At 53.4% G+C, this 18,667-nt stretch overlaps 3 protein-coding genes, 1 non-coding gene and 1 pseudogene across 4 annotated transcripts; 4 read left to right on the top strand and 1 right to left on the bottom strand.

Moving 5' to 3' along the window:
- Nucleotides 1-214: 214 nt before the first annotated feature.
- LOC127394282 (feather keratin Cos2-3-like) lies at nt 215-520 on the top strand. The gene has a single exon (XM_051640116.1). It carries the CDS (start codon nt 215-217, stop codon nt 518-520), a length of 306 nt encoding a protein of 101 aa, XP_051496076.1.
- A 3,419-nt stretch (nt 521-3,939) lies between these two features.
- TRNAC-GCA (transfer RNA cysteine (anticodon GCA)) lies at nt 3,940-4,011 on the top strand. Its single transcript has one exon. It is a non-coding gene; the product is annotated as a tRNA-Cys (tRNA).
- A 6,789-nt stretch (nt 4,012-10,800) lies between these two features.
- Nucleotides 10,801-11,609, top strand: LOC127394320 (feather keratin Cos2-3-like; annotated as a pseudogene).
- A 2,534-nt stretch (nt 11,610-14,143) lies between these two features.
- Nucleotides 14,144-14,777, bottom strand: LOC127394281 (uncharacterized). The gene is given in 2 exon segments (XM_051640115.1): nt 14,144-14,458; nt 14,460-14,777. Coding segments are annotated over 2 exon segments (633 nt in total).
- A 644-nt stretch (nt 14,778-15,421) lies between these two features.
- Nucleotides 15,422-18,369, top strand: LOC127394280 (uncharacterized). The gene is given in 4 exon segments (XM_051640114.1): nt 15,422-15,469; nt 17,513-17,665; nt 17,668-17,763; nt 18,049-18,369. Coding segments are annotated over 4 exon segments (618 nt in total).
- The last annotated feature ends 298 nt before the right edge of the window (nt 18,370-18,667 follow it).

Raw genomic sequence — 18,667 nt, 5'->3', positions numbered from 1 at the left:
TTTTAAGAGATAGTCAGAGGTCTTGTGGGGCCTCGCGACACTTTGCAGTCCTGTGTGAGGATGGGGCCTAGAAACCCTTTTGCCTCACTGCCCAGTTTCTGCCTCCTGTCCCAGCAGGTGCCTGTGAAATCCTCTTGGCGGGGTGACAGACTTGTGGTGGCCTGCTCTGATACCTCCCGACCCTCTCTCCCAGGTGCACCTCCAGCCCAGAGACATGTCCTGCTACAACCAGTGCCTGCCATGCCGGCCCTGCGGCCCAACCCCGCTGGCCAACAGCTGCAATGAGCCCTGTGTCAGGCAGTGCCAGAGCTCCACTGTCGCCATCGAGCCTCCTGCTGTGGTGGTGACCCTGCCCGGCCCCATCCTCAGCTCCTTCCCGCAGAGCACCGCCGTGGGCTCCTCCACCTCGGCTGCTGTTGGCAGCATCCTCAGCTGTGACGGAGTGCCCATCAACTCTGGGTGCTGTGACCTCTCCTGCATTGCCAGCCGCTACTGTATCAGAAGGTGCCCCCCCTCCTAAAGCCACTGGTGACAGCCCAGATGAGGATCCCCGGGAACCCAAAGGCTGATGTTGGACTTAGGACAGAGCTCCTGGGCATCAGTGTCAGAGCATCTGTGCATCCAGTGCTGCCCTTCCATAGGTGGGCAGCTGCGGCTCTCTGAAAACATGACCAGAGTCTAACTTGGTATAAGGACAGGGACTGAGATGGGGACACAAGCGGACCTTTCCTCAGGGCAATGAGTCTCTTCCAGCAACCGTGTCTTGGAGCTGAGGAAGACATTCGCAGCTTCTCTACAGCCAATGCTGATCCAGCCCTGCCTTCTGGCATCTCTCATCACATATGCCCTCTTGGCCTCGGAGCACATCCTGCAGATGGGAGGCCCAACCACTGCAATCCCTTGGTCTTGTTGAGAATTGGCCTTGGCCCATCAATCCAGCCAGCCCAAGTCCCTCTGTAGAGCCTTCCTACCCTCAAGCAGAGGAGCAAGTCATGCAGGTGAGACACTTGTGCCGAGTATCCACTTCTGTGTCCCAAGTCCCTGGGCCTGGGTATCCATGAAAAAGTCACACCCATACATATCCTGACAGCATTCCTCACTGGAGAAGAGATCCTTTGCCGGTTTGAGGCAGGGGTCTCTGCCATTGCAGAAGAGCAGGTTTCCCTCTCTGCTTCTGAAGCCCAAGAGTGTGGACTTAAAACAGCTGAGTGAGCTACTGGAGAAATGCATGCTTCCCCTGGGGACAGAGGGCCTGGCTGGGCCCACAGAACTACAGACGGTTTTGGCTGGAAGGGACCTTGACAGACCATCTAGTGTAAACCCGGCCTACATGTGCAAGGACATCTCTCCACGACATCAGGTTGCTCAAAGTACCACCCAACCTGAACTTGAACGCTTCCAAACGTGGGGGCCCATCCATAACTTCACTGGGCAACCTGAGTTCTCGTGTCTCAACACCCTCATAATGAATAAAAATAATTTCATCCTCGTGCGAAAAGTTTATCTCCCCTCTGTCAGTTTAATCCCATTAGGCCTCATCATGTCATGGAACCAGAGAACCATAGGTAGATTGGGTTGGAAGGGGCACAGAAGGTCATCTAGTTCCAACTCCCCCTGCATGGGCAGGGACACCTTCCACTAGACCAGGTTGTTCGATGACCTGTCCACCCTGGCACTGAACACCTCCAGGGATGAGGGCATCCACAGCCTCCCTGGGCAACCTTTTTCAGTGTTTCACCACCCTCACAGTAAAGAATTCCTAACATCTAACTTAAATCTCCTCTTCCACTTTAAATCCATTACCCCTCAACCTATTACTAAAAAGTCCCTCCCCAGCTTTCCTGTAGGCCCCCATCAGGTACTGGAAAGCTGCTATAAGGTCTCCTTGGAGCCTTCTCTTCTCCAGGCTGAACAACCCCAACTGTCTCAGCTTGTCTTCATAGGAGAAATGCTCCAGCCCATCTTTGTGGCCATCCTCTGGGCTTGCTCCAAGAGCTCTATGTCCTTCCTGTGTTGAGGGCCCCAGAACTGGACACAGTACTCTGCGTGGGATCTTACGAGGGTAGAGTAGAGGGGCAGGATCACCTCCCTTGACCTGCTGGATTTCTGGGTTGCAAATGCACATTGCTGATCCAGTTTTGTGACCAGGATGTCACGTGGGACAGTGTTGAATGCATTGCACAAGTCCACGTAGATGACGTCTGTTGCCCTTCCCTTGTCCACTGATGCTGTGACCCCATCATAAAAGGCCACCCGATTTTTCAGGCATGATTTGCCCTTGGTGAAGCCATGTTGGTTGCCAGCAACCACCTCCATGTTTTCCACGTGCCGTAGCAGAGCCTTCAGGAGGATCTGCTCCATGATCTTGCTGGGCAGAGAGGAGAGACTGACTGGCCTGTAGTTGCCTGGCTCTTCTTCCCTTCCCTTTTAGAAAATGGGGGTTATGTTTCCCCTTTTCCACTCAGTGGGAATTTCACCAGACTGCCATGACTTTTCAAATGTGATGGAGAGTGGCACTGCAACTTCACCTGCCAGCTCCCTTAGGAGCTTCCAATGGATTTTGTCAGGTCCCGTGGACCTGTGCACTTCCAGGTTCTTTAGAGGGTCTCGAACCTGCTCTTCTCCTACAGAGGGCGGATCCTCCTTTTCCCAGTCTCCGCCTCTGCCTTGTGGGACCTGGACAGTGTGGCCAGAGCCCTTAGTGGTGAAGACTGAGGCAAAAATGCTGTTCAGCCTTCTCCATATCATGCGTGACATGGTCTCCTGTTTCCTTCCGCAGAGGGGCCACGTTTTCCCGGTTCTGCCTCTTATCACTGATGCACCTGTAGAAACTCTTCTTATTACCCTTGATCTCTCTGGCCAGGTTTAACTCTACCTGCACATTAGCTTTCCTAACCTGATCCCTGGCTTCTCGCACAACCTCTTTGTTTTTCTCCCAGGCTACCTGTCCCTGCTTCCACCCTCTGCAGACTTTCTTTTTTCATCTAAGAGTGTTCAGAAGCTCTTTGTTCACCCATGCAGGTCTCCTGGCAGTCTTGCCTGCCTTCCTCTTTCTTGGGATGCATTGCTCCTGGGCTTAGAGGAGGTCATCTTTGAATATTGACCAGCTTTCTTGGGCTCCTCTCCCGTCCAGGATTTTATGCCATGATATCCTACCAAGCAGATCCCTGAAGAGGTTGAAATCTGCTCTCCTGAACTCCAGGGTAGCGAGCTTGCTGCGGACCCTCCTTGTCGCCTGACGGATCCCGAGTTCCACCGTTCCATGGTCACTGCAACCAAGGCTGCCCTTAAGCTTCACGTTGTCCATCCTTGCTGGCAAGAACAAGGTCCAGCACGGCACCTTTTCTTGTTGGTTCGTCTACCGTGTGGAGGAGGAAGGGAACTTCCTGGGTTGCTGGTGCCTTGCTGTGTTGTCCCTCCAGCAGATGTCAGGGGGGTTGAAATCCCCCGTGAGGATCACGGCCTGTGAACGGAAAGCTTCACCTATCAGCCTGTAGAGGGCCTCATCCGCTCGGTCATCCAAGACAGGTGGCCTACAGCTGACTCCCACTGTAATGTCACCAGCCCCTGTCTTCCCTGTAACCCTGGCCCATAAGCTCTCTGTCAGCTCCTCATCCATCCCCAGGGGGAGCTCCATGGACTCCAGCTGGTCATTGACGTAGAGGGCAATGTCCCCTCCTCTACTCCCCTGCCTGTCCCTCCTAAGGACCATCCATTCCCACGCTCCAGCCCCACCAGAAGTTGCCCCACCAGGAGCTGTCCCACCAGGCATCTCCTCCCGCTTGTTCCCCATGGTGCGTGCATTTGCACAGAGGCATTTAAGTTGGGCCCCCACTGAAGCTGCCTCACTGCTTGGGATTCCATTATCCTTCATTAGAAGAAGTCTCCTGCCGGCCTGTGATCCCTCTTCAGGCCATAGTGGGCAAAGCAGGACCTGCTGGGGGTATAGCTCAGTGGTAGAGCATTTGACTGCAGATCAAGAGGTCCCTGGTTCAACTCCAGGTGCCCCCTTGTTTTAGCTGGAGTTGCGTGTTCAACTCCGGAGCTGCCAACAGCAGAAGCACGTGGATGGAGAGTCCAGAGGGAGGGCCACGAACCTGATCGCAGGGCTTGGAGCACCTTTCCTGTGCAGGCAGGCTGAGAGAGCTGGGGTTGTTCAGCCTGCAGACAGGAAAGCTCCCAGGCCGTAGGAGCCTTCCACTGTCTGAAGGGAGCCTGCTGTGAAAGCTGGAGAGGGACTTTTGACAAGGGCTTGTAGTGAGGGGACAAGGGGGGATGGATTGAAACGGGAAGAGGGAAGACATAAGGAATACATTCTTCTACTGTGAGAGTGGTGAGACCCTGGAACAGGTGTCCCAGGGAGGCTGTGGAAGCACCATCCCTGTAAGTGTTCAAGGCAAGGTTGAATTTGGGCTCTGAGCAACCTGATGTAGAGGAAGGTGTCCCTGCCCAAGCACGGGGGTTGGAACAAGATGACCTCTAAGGTCCTTTCCAACTCAAACCATTCTGTGGTCCTATGATTTGATATCTCATAAATCCTGTAGATGGTGAGGTTGAGTGTATGTTTGCAGATGATGCCAACATGAGAGGTGCAGTAGGCATTTGTGAAGGAAGGGTAGCCATCCAGAGGGGCCCTGAGAGGCTTGTGGCGTGGGCCCATATGAACCTCATGAAGTTCAACAAGACCAAGTGCTGCAAGGTCCTGTCCCTGGCTTGGTGCAATCCCCAACATCGGTACAGCTTGGGGGATGAATTGCTGCGAGCAGCCCTATGGAGAAGGACTTGGGGATACTGCTGGTTTAAAAATTGGACACGAGTCAGTAATGTGTGCCTCCAGCCCAGAAAGGCAACTGTATCATGAGCTGCATTCAAAGAAGGATGGTCACTGTTGTGAGCCGATATTGGGGGACTACCGGCTGTCAGGTGCTTTTGCGACTTCCCCCCCCGCCCCGATGTGGAGGGGTTTTTGAATAAGACCGAGGGCTCACACGTGGCGCTCGCCTCTCACAGAGGAACGGCCACTTCGGGACCATATTTTAGAGTGGTAGTTAGAATGCACCCCACCCCCCCCCCCCCCGCCCGCTCACAAATTGCTTCTAAGACCGATGTTTACTACAGAAATTAATCGGTTTAGTAAGGGTTAACAAAAACTGAGGGACGATGTTTAGGGAAGATGTAAATGTAAATGGCTACCAGGGATATATATATATACATATCTTATTGTACATATATCTATATCTTACTATACATATATATATATATGTATGTACAGTAAGAAAGTGTCCTTTACGGAGGTCATGCAAAAGGTCCTGTGCTTTTAAGGCGTTCTCTTCAGGAGAGGGTTGAGGGAGGAGGGAAGAGGGAGGAAGCCCGACGTCAGTCCTCCTTAAGAGGTCGCGCTGTGTGTGCGAGTATGAAGAGAGGAGTGTGTGTATGAGGTGTTGTTACCCTCCGCCTTGTCCCTGACGGCTCCGTTCCCAGCGGCAGTGGCGGTTGGTGGCCCTGTCTTGCCAGGCAGGACGGCAGGTCCACAGCCCGTGGTGTCGGAGGGGCAGCCTCTCGGCAGCGGGTGCACCGGCTGCTGGTTTCCCCTCCAGCGGCAGCAACACGGGGAGGGGGCTCCGGCCCCGACCCCAGGGCTCGGGACCCCGGCACGCTCGGTGCTGAGGCTCAGGCTGGACCCGGGGCAGGCAGGCAGGCAGGGTCCCAGCACCAGTGTCCGCAGCAGGGGGGTGTCCCACGCAGAAAGCATCAAAACGGGCCTCAGGGAGGAGGGAAGGGCCCACCTGCTGCCCTCGCCCCTTTGATACCCCCTGACCCACCTGTCCAGTCAGTGTCACTGTCCAGAGCCAACGAGCGTCCATGATCCCACGTTAGGGCGGTGACTGCCAGGGGCACAGGATGGCTTGTCGCCCATCCTTTCTGCCCCGGACCACAGCTGTTGTTTTGGGTTCAGTTGTCCTTGAGAAGCAAGTCTGTTTTAGTTTGTTAGCTGGGAATAATCAGGAGAGGCCTTGGGTGGCTTAAAAGGCATTTTGTTTAGACTTATGTGGGGAAGAAAAGAACAGTTTCCCACAGTCACAAAGTCAAGGGAGAAGATTTTGTCCATCTGCTCTGCTTTGGTGGGACCTCACCAGGAGTTCTGTGTCCAGTTGTGGGGTTCTCACTTGGTGCGCTCCTATCAGAGCAGGCCCCATGAGAATGCTTGGAGGACGGGAACACCTCTCTGATGAACAAAAGGCTGAGAGAGGTGGAGTTGTTCAGCCAGAGAGGCTGAAGAAAAGGCTCCAGGGAGACCTCGTTGCAGTCTTCCATAAAACATTAAGGAGACTTTTAAGAGAGATGGAGAAGGAACTCTTGCCAGGACAGTACTGACGTGACAAGCACTAATGGTGCCTCAGAGCAGCATCTGCTGAGCCCAACTGCCAGCAACGAAAAATACTGACACAGGTGTGCTTTTGACACACACAGTACACATCTGTCATGGCTGCCCAGTGGCTAACAACATCAGCAGCTGGTTTAGCCTAAGCAATAGTGCAGCTGCTTTTGGAGAGGATTTCTGACAAACCCATCTTTGTGCCACCTTGCTTCCTCATGCTGCACTTGCAGAGCACAGCCAGGAGCTGGACACCTTCCACGGGAAGCAGGTCGCAGCAAAGGGCCTTCCAGGCCAGGTGTGGACCCTGGGAAAATGCCGCTCCTGCTGGGAGGCTCTCAGGGCACAAGGCTTGTCCTCCCACTACCTGTGCAGCTCAGGGCACAGCCTCTGTCCACTGCTCCTGTGGCTCTGGAGACTGCCCCACTGCTAAAAACAGACGTGGCGACAAACTTGTCAGCAGTGCAGCTCCAATAAGCCCTAGTGAGCCACCATAACTGACAGATGTCTGGGTGCGGCTCACACACTTTGAAGTCTCCTCCCAATGTCACCTGACAATCAATATAAGTTTGGCTGCTGAAGAGAGGATATTTATCATAAGGACACTTCATCAGGCCAGCTTCCTCTCTGCTGTCCCAGCCCCAGCATTTGCAGCTGCAGGGTATCTGGCTCGCCCCAGACACGCAACCCTTTGCGGCTGTGTGAGCAAGTCGGGGCGGCACCTCCCCCTGCACCGAAGCTGGAACTGGTCCCAGACCTCCACAGCCACCCTACGGCGATCACCAGGGATGGGCTGGATCTTGTCAGATTTTGGGATTACTTAGACTGGCTAGGTGGGGAGCCCCTGGATCTGCACCTATAGGGGTGGTCTCCAGCCTTGACTTTGTCCCTCATGCACACAATTTGCATGTGAACTGGCTGCATGTCCACTTAAGACCCTGAGACTTGGACTCCAATACACCTTCTTTCTTGCCTGTAATGAGAACACAGTCCATGAATAATTCCTGCCCAACCCAGCAGAGCCGCAAAGCCCTTTGCTGTCATGACTTGCCTCAGTCTGTCAGGGGCACGGTGGCAGAGAGCTGGACGGTGGACTCCTGGTTCTCAGTGGGTGTGGGGAGAGGCTGTGCTTCCTCAGGTGCATGTGCACCTGCCTGTGCTTGTGAGTGTATTTGTGTGTGCCTGTGTGCAGTTGTATGTTCATCTGCAAACACACGTGAGAGGGAGTGTCTGCCAGTGCATGTGTACATTTTGGTGTGTGTCTGTGCATGTGTTTGTGTGCACACAGGTGAGGCTCTAAGCGTGTGTGTTGTCAACGTGTGTCTATGTGTGTGATCAAACTGTGTTTGTGCAGGCACACGTGTGTGCTTCCACTGCTGTAGGTATACAAGGGCCTGTGTGCATCTGCCTGGGAACGTGCCTGCTTCTGACTGCACACACCTCTGTTACCCTCGAGATTGACACGTGTGTGCACCTTGTGTGTGTGAAGATGAGCATTGTTGAATGTGCATCTGCAAATACGTGGCAGAGCAGTTCATTTCTCTCGCTTGTGATGTCATCGGGTGAGACCAGAATGAGAACAAGAGTGCAACCAAAACCTGTGGTGAAGCTCTGGGCTGGCTCAGTCATCCCATGGGGGCAAGCTGCACTGATTATCCCTGCTCAAGTCAAGAACAGGGAGGGTTTCACTTGCTAATTATGGTCATGGGCAAAACAGACTCAACCTGGGGAAAAAAATTCAATTTAATTTACCGCTACTCAGATATAAACAAAGACAAAACAGGAACCAGTGCTTAAATACCTCACCCCAGCCCTCCCTACTTCCCAGGTCCAAATTACATTGTTCCCGATTTCTCTACCACCTTCCCCCCAGTGGCACAGGAGGACAGGGGATGGGGTTTAGAGTCAGTACGTGACATGGTGTTTTCTGCTGATCTTTCCCCCTCTGACATGAGTCCCTCCAACCAGGTGCAGTCCTTCAGAAACAGACTGCTCCAGTGCGGGCTGCCTACAGAGCCATGGCCTGTTCAGGAACAGTCACCTCCCCTGGCATGGGGTCCTCCATGGCTGCAAGTCTACATCTACTCCACCATGGGCTTCACGGGCTGCTCCACTGTGCTCCTCTGTGGGCTGCAGGGCGACATCCCGCCATGTCACCATGGGCTGCAGGGGATCCTCTGGTCAGGCACCTCCTTGCTCACTGCCCTTGGTATCTGGACTCCAGCATTGTTCTCACCTCCCCACCTCCTCTGCCCTGAGGTCATATATCAGTTCATTTCCCCTTTGTTCATATGTTAAGCATGGAGGCACATCCACTGCTGCTGATGAGCTGTGGCTGGAATAGAAGCCATGGGAGTTTTCAATAGCTTCTTACAGGAGCCAGCTCTGAGGCCCCTCCCAAACTACCAAAATGGCACCACACCAAACCAGCACACGTAGCAGTGGGAGGGAGGGAGGGCTGGACAGGAGGATGATTTTGGGGGCAGAGACCTGTGAAGAAGCCAGAGGGGGTGGCAGATTCCAGGGACCTGCAGGGGCCCCCACTAAGGGTTTTGCCCTCACAGAGGCCTCAGGGGCTCTGCATGGGCACAAGCTGCTCTCTGGGGACATGCATTCTCCTTGTCCTCCAGCAAGAACTCCCCAGCAAGAAGAAGCCAGCACAGTGCCTGCTGCATGCAGCTGCAGGGCCCTGACCCAGGAGATACAGCAGCTTCCCAGAGCTGGCTCCCAGCACCAGGGCTGGAAACAGCAGCCACCGGCTTATGTGGCTGCTGCAGTGAGGAGGCAGGGAGCTTCACTCCAGCTGCCTCTCTGCAGTCCCAGCACGATGGCAAAAGTTATATTGAGGCAAAGAGAGTTTGAGGACAAACGTGCCTGTGAGCATGCAGTGTTCAGGGAGGGCAGGGCTAAGGTGCAAATGACAGAGTCAAATGAAGGTGAGAAGGGGCCTCCAGAGGCCATCTAGATCAACCCTCAGCTCAGAACAGATCCTATTACAACAGGTTGCTCAAGGTCAACTTCAGTCCAGCCTAGAACGGAATGGAGATTTCAGGTGGAGATTGACCAACCTCCCTGGGAAACCTGTGCCAGTGCTTTTAGCCTATTGCCCAAGAGAGGGTCAATACTGGACATGACTGTGGGACAGCAGCTGGCTATGGGGTACGCAGTCTCAAATCCAATACCGATTTCCCCCAAGGGGCAGCTTCCCAAGCTGAGGATCCAATGTCTGGGGCTTGAAGGCCCTTGTTGCCTTGAGCCCAAAGCAGCCAATTGGCTTTTGGCTTTGCTGTGCAACTCACAGGGTCTGTGCTTCCCCTCACAGAACAGCAATATCAGCCTTTGTGGTCCTTTCATTCAGTACCTGCGTGATCCAAGGTCTCAGCCCCTGCCTGCCACAGCAGCAGGTTGATGAACTACAAAAGTACATTTGGCATTGACACGGACATGAGAGAGGGCTGTGTCCCACCCCAGACACCACTGACACTGCATGGGAAGCAGATCCACTCAGGATTGGCCCGCACCTGGCAAGCAGGATTCCTCAGCCTTTTCCCTTCACCCATGGAGCACGTCCCATCCTTTCAATCGCTCTGTCGCTGGAGAGAGCAACTCTCTTCTGACCTGGGGAGGCAGTGACAGGACGCTGCCAGCCATGCCGAGGCACTGCCAATAGTGTTACATGGAATTAAGCTAGAGATCCCAAGTGGAGTCAAGTCATCGTTGTTGGGGCCTGAAAGTGGCAGCAACCGAGGATGAGCTTTGCACGGACAAAAAAAAAAGGGCTCAGGAGGCAGGAGCTGCATGCCATCACCACTCTGCTGTACTCCTTCCGACCCTGGGATCCTGCTGCTCTGTGGTGGCCACACAGAGAGCAGTGGAGAGTGTCCCTGCCATGAGCAGTGCATTCTCAGATGACGAGGGACACACACGCAGGCTCATGCGCACCAGCAAGGAATGCTGCACGGATCTGTGCTCCTGTGCACGTCCACACAAACCTGGCTGCTTACACCTGGGAAGGCAACAACAAGGGACCAGCCATAAGAAGGTATAACAACAACAGATCACCAGGATGAGCTGAGGAGGCCAGGAAAGAGAAGGCCATGGCACGTCCTTATGCATGGCAGCCCATGGCATCCAGCTGAGGACTGCTCGAGCTTCTTCCTGGAAACGGCACTTCAAACAACCCCACCAGAGTGACCAAGGATGATGCCACTTGCTTGATCTGATGAGTTCCTTCCCCACTTGACCTGAGTCTTCTGCCTGCACTGCTGCATTCCTGCCCTGGAAATCCTGGGGCCTTTGATCCAAGCGCTCAGAAGAAGCCTTCACAGGAGAATTGGCATGGAACAAACCTGGAGATGAGAAGGCAGCAGTGTTGGAAAGCCAAGCACAGCCCATATCATTAGCTGTGATGCTTTGCATTGAAGATGAGCTTGTCAGGAAATTGTTACCTCGGCCAAGGGTGCCTCTGGTCCTGCGGCAATGAAGGGCGGGTATAAAAGGCAGCCCAAGGCCCTGCTCTCTCATCCCCTTCTCCTGCCTCCTTCTGCTTGGGAGCCAGGTGAGTGTGAAGCCCCTTCTCCTCTTCTTCCAAAGGAGATCTCTCCGCAGTGGAACTCTCATCTGATACTGCCTCTGTTCTGTAATGGATTTGGGGTCTCCTTGTCATGACAGAGGAAAGCAGGAAGGTCTGCTCAGAGAGAAGTTGGGATGTGGCTGAAGGCGGGGGGTGGGTTATGGCTTAGGAGAGAGCCTTCCTCATCCAGGATGTTCTTTATTGGGCAATGAAGACTATGTGGCTCCTGGTTGAGCCTCCAGCCACCCGCTCGTTACTGGCCTTGGCTCCCTCCGTGTAACCAGGCTGCTCCTCACCCACCCTTGTGCTCTGCTTCCTCCCAACTCTCTCTCCCAGGTGAACCTCCAGCCCAGAGACATGTCCTGCTACAACCAGTGCCTGCCATGCCGGCCCTGCGGCCCCACCCCGCTGGCCAACAGCTGCAATGAGCCCTGTGTCAGGCAGTGCCAGAGCTCCACTGTCGCCATCGAGCCTCCTGCTGTGGTGGTGACCCTGCCCGGCCCCATCCTCAGCTCCTTCCCACAGAACACCGTGGTGGGCTCCTCCACCTCCGCTGCCGTTGGCAGCATCCTCAGCTGTGACGGAGTGCCCATCAACTCTGGGTGCTGTGACCTCTCTGGCATTTCCAGCCGCTACTATGGCAGAAGGTTCCTCTCCTGATGAAAATGCTGGGAAACCCCCTGGAGACAACTCGAGGAACTCAGATTTCTTCCATGTTGCTTCCAGTACAGCTGAACGCATCTGCCCTTGTTTGCCTTCTCTCCCATTGCTTTGGTTCCTGCTGGCAGTAAAGACCCACCAAGGCCAGCCTAGTGGGGACCACGTGTCTCCTTTCCTTTTCCATTGGACAGGCAGAAGACAGATCTTGTGGAAGAACTTCTCGATGGCCAAGAATACAGACCCTCAGCTGCCACTATGACTCTCCACACTGCTGACCTACACTTGGAGTGACTTTGTTTCCCTCTTTGGTCTCATTAAAGCTCTGCTGCATTTCAAGCCTGGCCTCCACGTGGTCCTTCCCACTTTGAACAGGCTCCAAGCTGCCAAAGGAGAAAGGTGTTGCTCTGGGGCAGAAGGGGTGAGGGCACCAGAGAACACCTCTCCTTTGGCAGAGCAATAGGAGGTTGGGACAGCATGCGCATGCAGTGACTCCTCCTTTGGGCAGCACCCCCTGGAGCTGAAGAAGTCCTCGCTGGCTGCTCTGCTGCCCATGAGCATCAGGCCTTGCCTTGATGTGTCTCTGCCCACAAATGCCCAGAAAGGCAGGAGGCCCTGAGCTCAGCAGCCCCAGGAGCCCTTGAGGAAGGGCATTCCTCTTGCTATGGTTCAAGCTGGGCTGGGGTGCCAGGGGCTCTAGGAGATGATCTGTGTTGCAGAATGTCAGGAGCGGTACAGCAGGGAACAGCCTCTGGGATGGCCCATCGCCGGTACTCCACTTTCCTCTTCCCTCCACCACCCACTCTAGGGGCCATGGCCAGAACACATGGACAGGTGTTCCAGGAGAACATCACCCATGCTGCTGAAAGTGTCAAGGTGGCCACTCTCATGTCGCAGTCTCTGCAGTCTCATAGCCTGTTTCCTGCATGAAAAAACAAGTGTCTTGAAAAAAGTGTACAAGTGTTAGAACAGAATGCCCACACTAGTGTCCTCCACTAAGAGGCAATTACGGCTGATGAAGCATATCTCAGAATGACTGAAGGCCAAAAGATTTATAAAGGCCTTTCCTTTCCATGGCTGAAATCTTTTTTCCCTAGTCATGCTACTGATAACCATCTTCATCATCCTATGACTGCTGAGCTAGGTGGTAACACAGGAACATTGAGCATCAGGAGCAAGCCCACTCAGACCAAATGCAACCATGGGTCCCAGCACTGACCAGCCCCTGGCCCAGGGTCTCTGTGCCATTAGAAAATATCTCATGTTTGAATGAGTGACCTTTATCTCAATGTTAATTTTCGGTTTCTCAGATTCGATTGAGATGCCTTTATCTAATCATGAGATAACTGAGAGCAGTTGCAGAGCAAGGTGGACACCTCTGATGGTCAAAAGAACAGTCCCAAAGAATTCCGGACTGGTGCTGGAGAAAAGCAGAGAGTGAAGAGGGTCAGGAGAGCCTGATCCTGGGGGTCCACGGTGCTGGATGGACGGAGTCCTCCCCGGACACCGGCCATGGACGGAAGAGAAGGGATGAAGAAGCAGGAAGGAAGTTGTCTTCTGTGATCTCTGACCTTACTCTGGTCTTACGTAGATATATGGAATGGAGTATGTCTGGCCAGTTTTGCTGTCTAACTCAGCCTCCTACGGGGGGGGGCGGGGCGGGATAGATCTCCCTGTAGTGTCTGAGCCGGCAGAGTGAAGATGCGACCTTGAAGCTCCAGCAGTTAGAAAAACATTCCTCTCTTATCAGCATTAGTTAGAACAGCATTCTGCTACTAGTTCAAAGAAAGCTTGCTGAAGAAATAAAAATCAGTAAAAGGAAAACTGGCTTCATCCTGGCTCAAACCAGGACACAGACACACCACCTCTCTCAGGCAGGAGGACATCCAGCACAACCCTCTGCTTCACAGACCTCTACTTCCTACTCATTCAGATATTCACAATCTGACCTCCCTTTGTGGGCATGAACTCTGCCCGAAGGCTGAGAAGGCTGGATCTTCACTCTATGCCTCTGAAGCCTCTGGCCATGGGCTTTGAACAGCTGTGTCAGCTACTTGAGACACCTAGAGTTCCCCAGGGACTGGCTGGAGCCCAGAGTCTCCTCCCAGAGGCCTCCTGACAGCTCTCCCCCACCTCAGACCTCCACCCCTCAGGGCGATTTTGCCAATCCCTTTTTGACTCTCTTATCAAGCAGGAAACTGGCATCCCTTCAGGCTGTGGTCAGTGTCCAGGCCAAGCTTTTACTCTGTCTCCTGGGCCCCAACTCCAAAGCCTCTGAGTCCTTGTCAGACATGCTCACGGTCTCCACACTGAAACACTGTGCTCCGAGCACTTGAAGGTGACTGGAGCTTCTACCTTTTCATATGGAACTTGCAGGGTGGAGCTAGGACTGCTGACTCTGTGGGATTTCTTTTAACATGAGCTTTTAACATTTTGAAAGCTCTCAGAGAGCCTGTTGCTGGAGGATGCAGTTTTTAATGGTATATCTGAAGCCTTACCAACTCATCATATGTGGAACCCCTTCTGGTCGTTATTTCTTAAATCAAATGTTGCGTTAGCTCCTTGGCACTGGCGTCCATCCGTGTGTTCAGAGGGCAGAGGAAAGCCCAAAGCCCCTGCTGAGGGATGCCGTGGCTGCCCTGGTGGGGGCCGTCAGAATCCCGAGCAGAGGCCCTGGATGTTCCATGTCGGGTGCCTGGGCAGGAGCGAGGGCTGCCCGGCTGCCCCTGGGCAGGAGGATCTCTGCTGCCCCCTGGCGGGCCCGCCCGGGGCTGTCCCCCCGCCCCACACGCCCGGCCCCGCCCGCGGCGGTTCCTGCGCGGCCGCAGCCCCGGCTCGTCTCCCCGTGTCTCCCAGGGCGCAGTAATACACCGCCGCGTCCCCGAGCCGGGGCCAGGCGAGCCACAGGGCGCTGGACCGGCGGTCTGCCGCCACCGACAGCCGGCCCGGCGGCTCCGCCACATCTTTGGACCCTTTGAGACCGCTCACGAGTCGTTCGGGTCCTCGGCCCGGGAGCTGACGGTACCACTGGATGAACTCGCTGGTTTGGATGTTGGGGTGTGAGCAGTTGATGCTGATGCCGATGCCCTCGGTGGTCTCTGCCGACGGCTCCTGCTGCACCTGGGCTCTGCCCGCAGCCACTGCCGGGAAAGGAGACGGAAAGGCGAACATTCATCAAAGATCACCGCAATTTGATGGCTCTTTTCCCAGTCAGGAACAGTCACGAACAGTGAGATAGAACCAGACTGGAACGAATGGGGACAAGTCCTCATCAACACGGATGGAGAGTGATCCCGGTTTGGGTGTGTGGAGCAAAGGAAGAAATAGGAGAGGGAATTTCATAATGGTACCTGCAGAGACAGAATGAAAGCCGGGTGCATGGGTGGATGTATAGTGAGAGGGAGAGGAGACAGGACTGAGTTGGTGAGTTACAGTGAAGGATGGACGGCTGAATTCACCAGAAAATTAGATTATAAATGAACAGGGGGGTCACTGGATGTGTGCACAAAAGCAACCTTGTGCCTACAGATAGGAAGGAAACCTGATACAAGGCAGGATGCAGTTGGCTTTCATGGCTACCTGGGCACACTCTTGGCTCATGTTCAGCTGGCTGTCAACCAATACCCCCCCCCTTCCCATGCAGGGAGCATGCATCTGAGGGAAAGGATAGCAAGTCCCTGTTCTTCCCTCACACTTAGACAGTGCCCTGTGCAGTCCAGAGGTTCATCACACAGATTCATAGGGGTGGGTGTCTCACAGATGGCACACGCTCAGCTGTTATCAGACAGAAGCTCCAGGACAGAAAGGTTACTCACATGGGCCTGCAAGATGACACAGATGAGTGTCTGACTGTTCCTGACATGGTACTGAAGAGAGACCACCAATTACAACAGCTCTTGCAATCTCTTTGCAGCTCATGGCCAGTGCAATCCTCAACACAACAAGTGCAGTGTGATGCAGAATGGGGACTTTTGGTCAGTACACAAAAGGTTCTTTCTGCTGCTGTTTCCTCCTCACACTTTTCCTCTCCTCTTTCTGCGTAGACTGCAGTCTTGTAGGACTGGCTCCAGGATGGGTCCTATCCACAGGCTGCAGTCGTTCCAGATAAAACTCCTCTATCTTGTCTTGCTTCAATTTGCATTTCTTCTTTCTGTTGTTGCTTCATTCTTTGTCTTCCAATTCTTTTAAATTATAAAACTGTCTTTATCTCAATGTATGATTTTTATAATTTTTGCACTTCCTATTCCACCCCCTATCCCACTTGTGTGAAGTGAGTGAGAGGCTGTGTGGTGCCTAGTTGCTGGCTACAGTTGAACAACAAGACCATCATCATTTGGCTCAGGATCAGCAAATAAACCAGCAACAATAATGCTCTCAATCCCCTCCCACCCAGGTAGGAAAGGAGAGAGATAATGATGACAGAGAGAGAATTTCTGGATTGAAATCTAAGCTAGACAGCTTTAATTAAATATTAATGATAAAAAAAACTATGTGTAATTATATACAAATGTGTTCAGCAATGTGCAAAACCCTGTTGTCTCCCCCAACTCCCAGCAACTCCCACAACACTTTCCTTAGCTGTGAACACTTCCAGAATGTCCCAGACTGCTGTCAGAGAGAGCGGAAGAGCAGACACGAGCTGAGTGGAGGGGGTCAGGAATGCACAAGATCAGTGGCGGTGGATAGATGGGAGTCCTCCCCAGGCACCGGGCATAGACAGAAGAGAAGGGAAGAAGAAACAGGAAGGCAGTTATTTCCATGATCCCTGACCTTACACCAAGCTTATGTAGACATATGGAATGGAATACTTTTGTAAGTTTTGCTGATCCTCTAGTCCATTCTTCCCTATGGGGGGGTTGGTTACAGACATGACACTTCTGCTCCTTTGTCATCTGACGCTGCAGCTTCCACAAGTAGAGCAAAGTGACCTTGAATTCCCAGCAGCAACATAAACATTCTAGTGTTACCCGTCCACTAGCTGGAAAAGTTGCTGCTAGTTAAAAGCATGCTTACTGAAGGAAAAAAAGAAAATCTGTAAAAGGAAAATTTGCCTCATTCTGGCTTAAACCAGGAAAAAGACTGTGTCATTGGATCAGGGTCAGAATGAGGTCTCAAGAAAATAATTGTTCCACTAACTCCACAGATCACCTGGTGTGTTCACAGAGACAAGAATGGTCTCAAGATGGGAAGTCACCTGCATGTCAAAGTTCAAACTGAAATCAGTGGCATCTGTGTCCAGACCCACACACAGATGTGTCACAGCTGCAGGTGTATTTCACGCTTGAGCTTAAAAACTGCTTGCATGGGAAGAGGAGGTGGCTCTGGTGGCTCCCAGCAGCACCATCTGGAAACGATCTCAGCAAGGCCAAAAAAGGGAAGGCACTAGGCCTCAGGGACACCCATGAATTTTGTTGGTTATACTATCCACATCAGAGCAATATCTGGACCCCAGTTCTTTAACCCAATTAGTGAGTTGATGTGAGGTCTTGGCCCCTGCCTCACTTAGCACCAGGCTGAAAGGCTGCACCAGTGTATCTGGCATTGACCTGGACGTGAAGATCCTGTGGCCCATCCGAGCCACCAGCAACACAGCACCATAACAAATTGATTTAGGGACAAGGTCTGCATGGGCATCCAGGCTGTCTCGGTCTCTCTCCCAATACATACAGCAAGAAATGGAGAGAAGAGGGGGCAAAGATAGCATTTCAGTTCTCTGAGCACCTCTTTGCAAGGCCAAAGGCCTTGGTCATCAGAAAAAGAAGCACAAGAGCAGTGCCCATTCCCTGACAAATTTGCCACAGAAAGGCCCATAGGAATGACCCAAGGGCATCACCAGCACCTGAGCTGAATCTTCTGCGTTCGATGATGTATTTTAGGCTCTGAAATTCTGAAGCCTCTCATCCCAGGTCTCGTGCAAGCTTTCATATGGGAAAACACGTGGCATAAGCCAGGAAACAAAAAGGCAGCAGTGCAGGAAACCAGGACACAGCCCGTATCATTACCTGGGATGGTTTGCATTTGACAGGAGCTTGTCAGAAGATTGTTACTTCCATACAGGCTGCCTCTGGGCCTGAGGCGGTGCAGGGCTACTATAAAAGGCAGCCCAGCTCTAAGCTGTCTCATCCAGTTCTCTCGCCTCCTTCTTCCTGGGAATCAGGTGAGTGCAAAACTACTTCTCCTCTTCCATCAATGTCTCTCCTCGATGTGTGTCTTGGGTGACATGGGCTGTCTTAGCCCAGGGCTGGGAGCTGTTTCTCATGAGAGAGAGAAGGGGACAGAAGGTCTTTCCTAGAGAGAGAGTGCCACTTAGTTGAGGTGGCTCCTGTGTTTTGAGTTGGGCAGCGCATGCTGGGCCAGAACTTGTCTTTGATGCAAAGTGGTTGGGTGTATTACTGCTTGTCATGTGTCCCTGTGTTCTGGTTGCCTCTGCCCTCTCTCCCAGGTGCACCTCTCTCTCAGAGACATGTCCTGCTGCCAACCTTGTTGCCAGCCCTGCGGCCCGACCCCACTGGCCAGCAGCTGCAATGAGCCCTGTTGCAGGCAGTGCCAGAACTCCACCATTGTCATCGAGCCCTCCCCCGTGGTGGTGACCCTGCCCGGCCCCATCCTCAGCTCCTTCCCACAGAACACCGTGGTGGGCTCCTCCACCTCTGCTGCTGTTGGCAGCATCCTCAGCTGTGACGGAGTGCCCATCAACTCTGGGTGCTGTGACCTCTCCTGCATTGCCAGCCGCTACTGTGACAGAAGGTGCCTCCCCTGCTAAAGCTTCTGGCAATGTCCCCTGGCAAGAACCTTCCATAGTTATGAACACGTGACAGAGCTTCATGCCGTTATTCCTCTCTTCTGTCTTGCTCTCATTCCTTTGCTGTCTCAGTCTCCCTCTGCAAGCCTGGTGGGGACCTTTTGTCCACTCTCCCTCTGCAGTGCAATTATTTGGATGCCCTGCAGCAGCTCCACTACATCTTATTGGCTGTTCCTGGTGCTTCCTATGTGGAGTTACTGGACTGCGTGCCAATTCCTTTTTTTCTGTTTAGTCATTAAAGCTGCACTGCACCTAAGCC

The sequence above is a fragment of the Apus apus genome, chromosome 25 (genome assembly GCF_020740795.1).
Source record: "Apus apus isolate bApuApu2 chromosome 25, bApuApu2.pri.cur, whole genome shotgun sequence".
NCBI lineage: Eukaryota > Metazoa > Chordata > Aves > Apodiformes > Apodidae > Apus > Apus apus.
Note: the sequence above shows the minus strand (reverse complement) of the source record. Positions and strands in the feature narration are given on the sequence as shown.

Bases quoted from the DNA above. Each gene is read 5' to 3' on its own strand.
- LOC127394282 (XM_051640116.1), top strand. From the start codon at position 215: ATGTCCTGCTACAACCAGTGCCTGCCATGCCGGCCCTGCGGCCCAACC.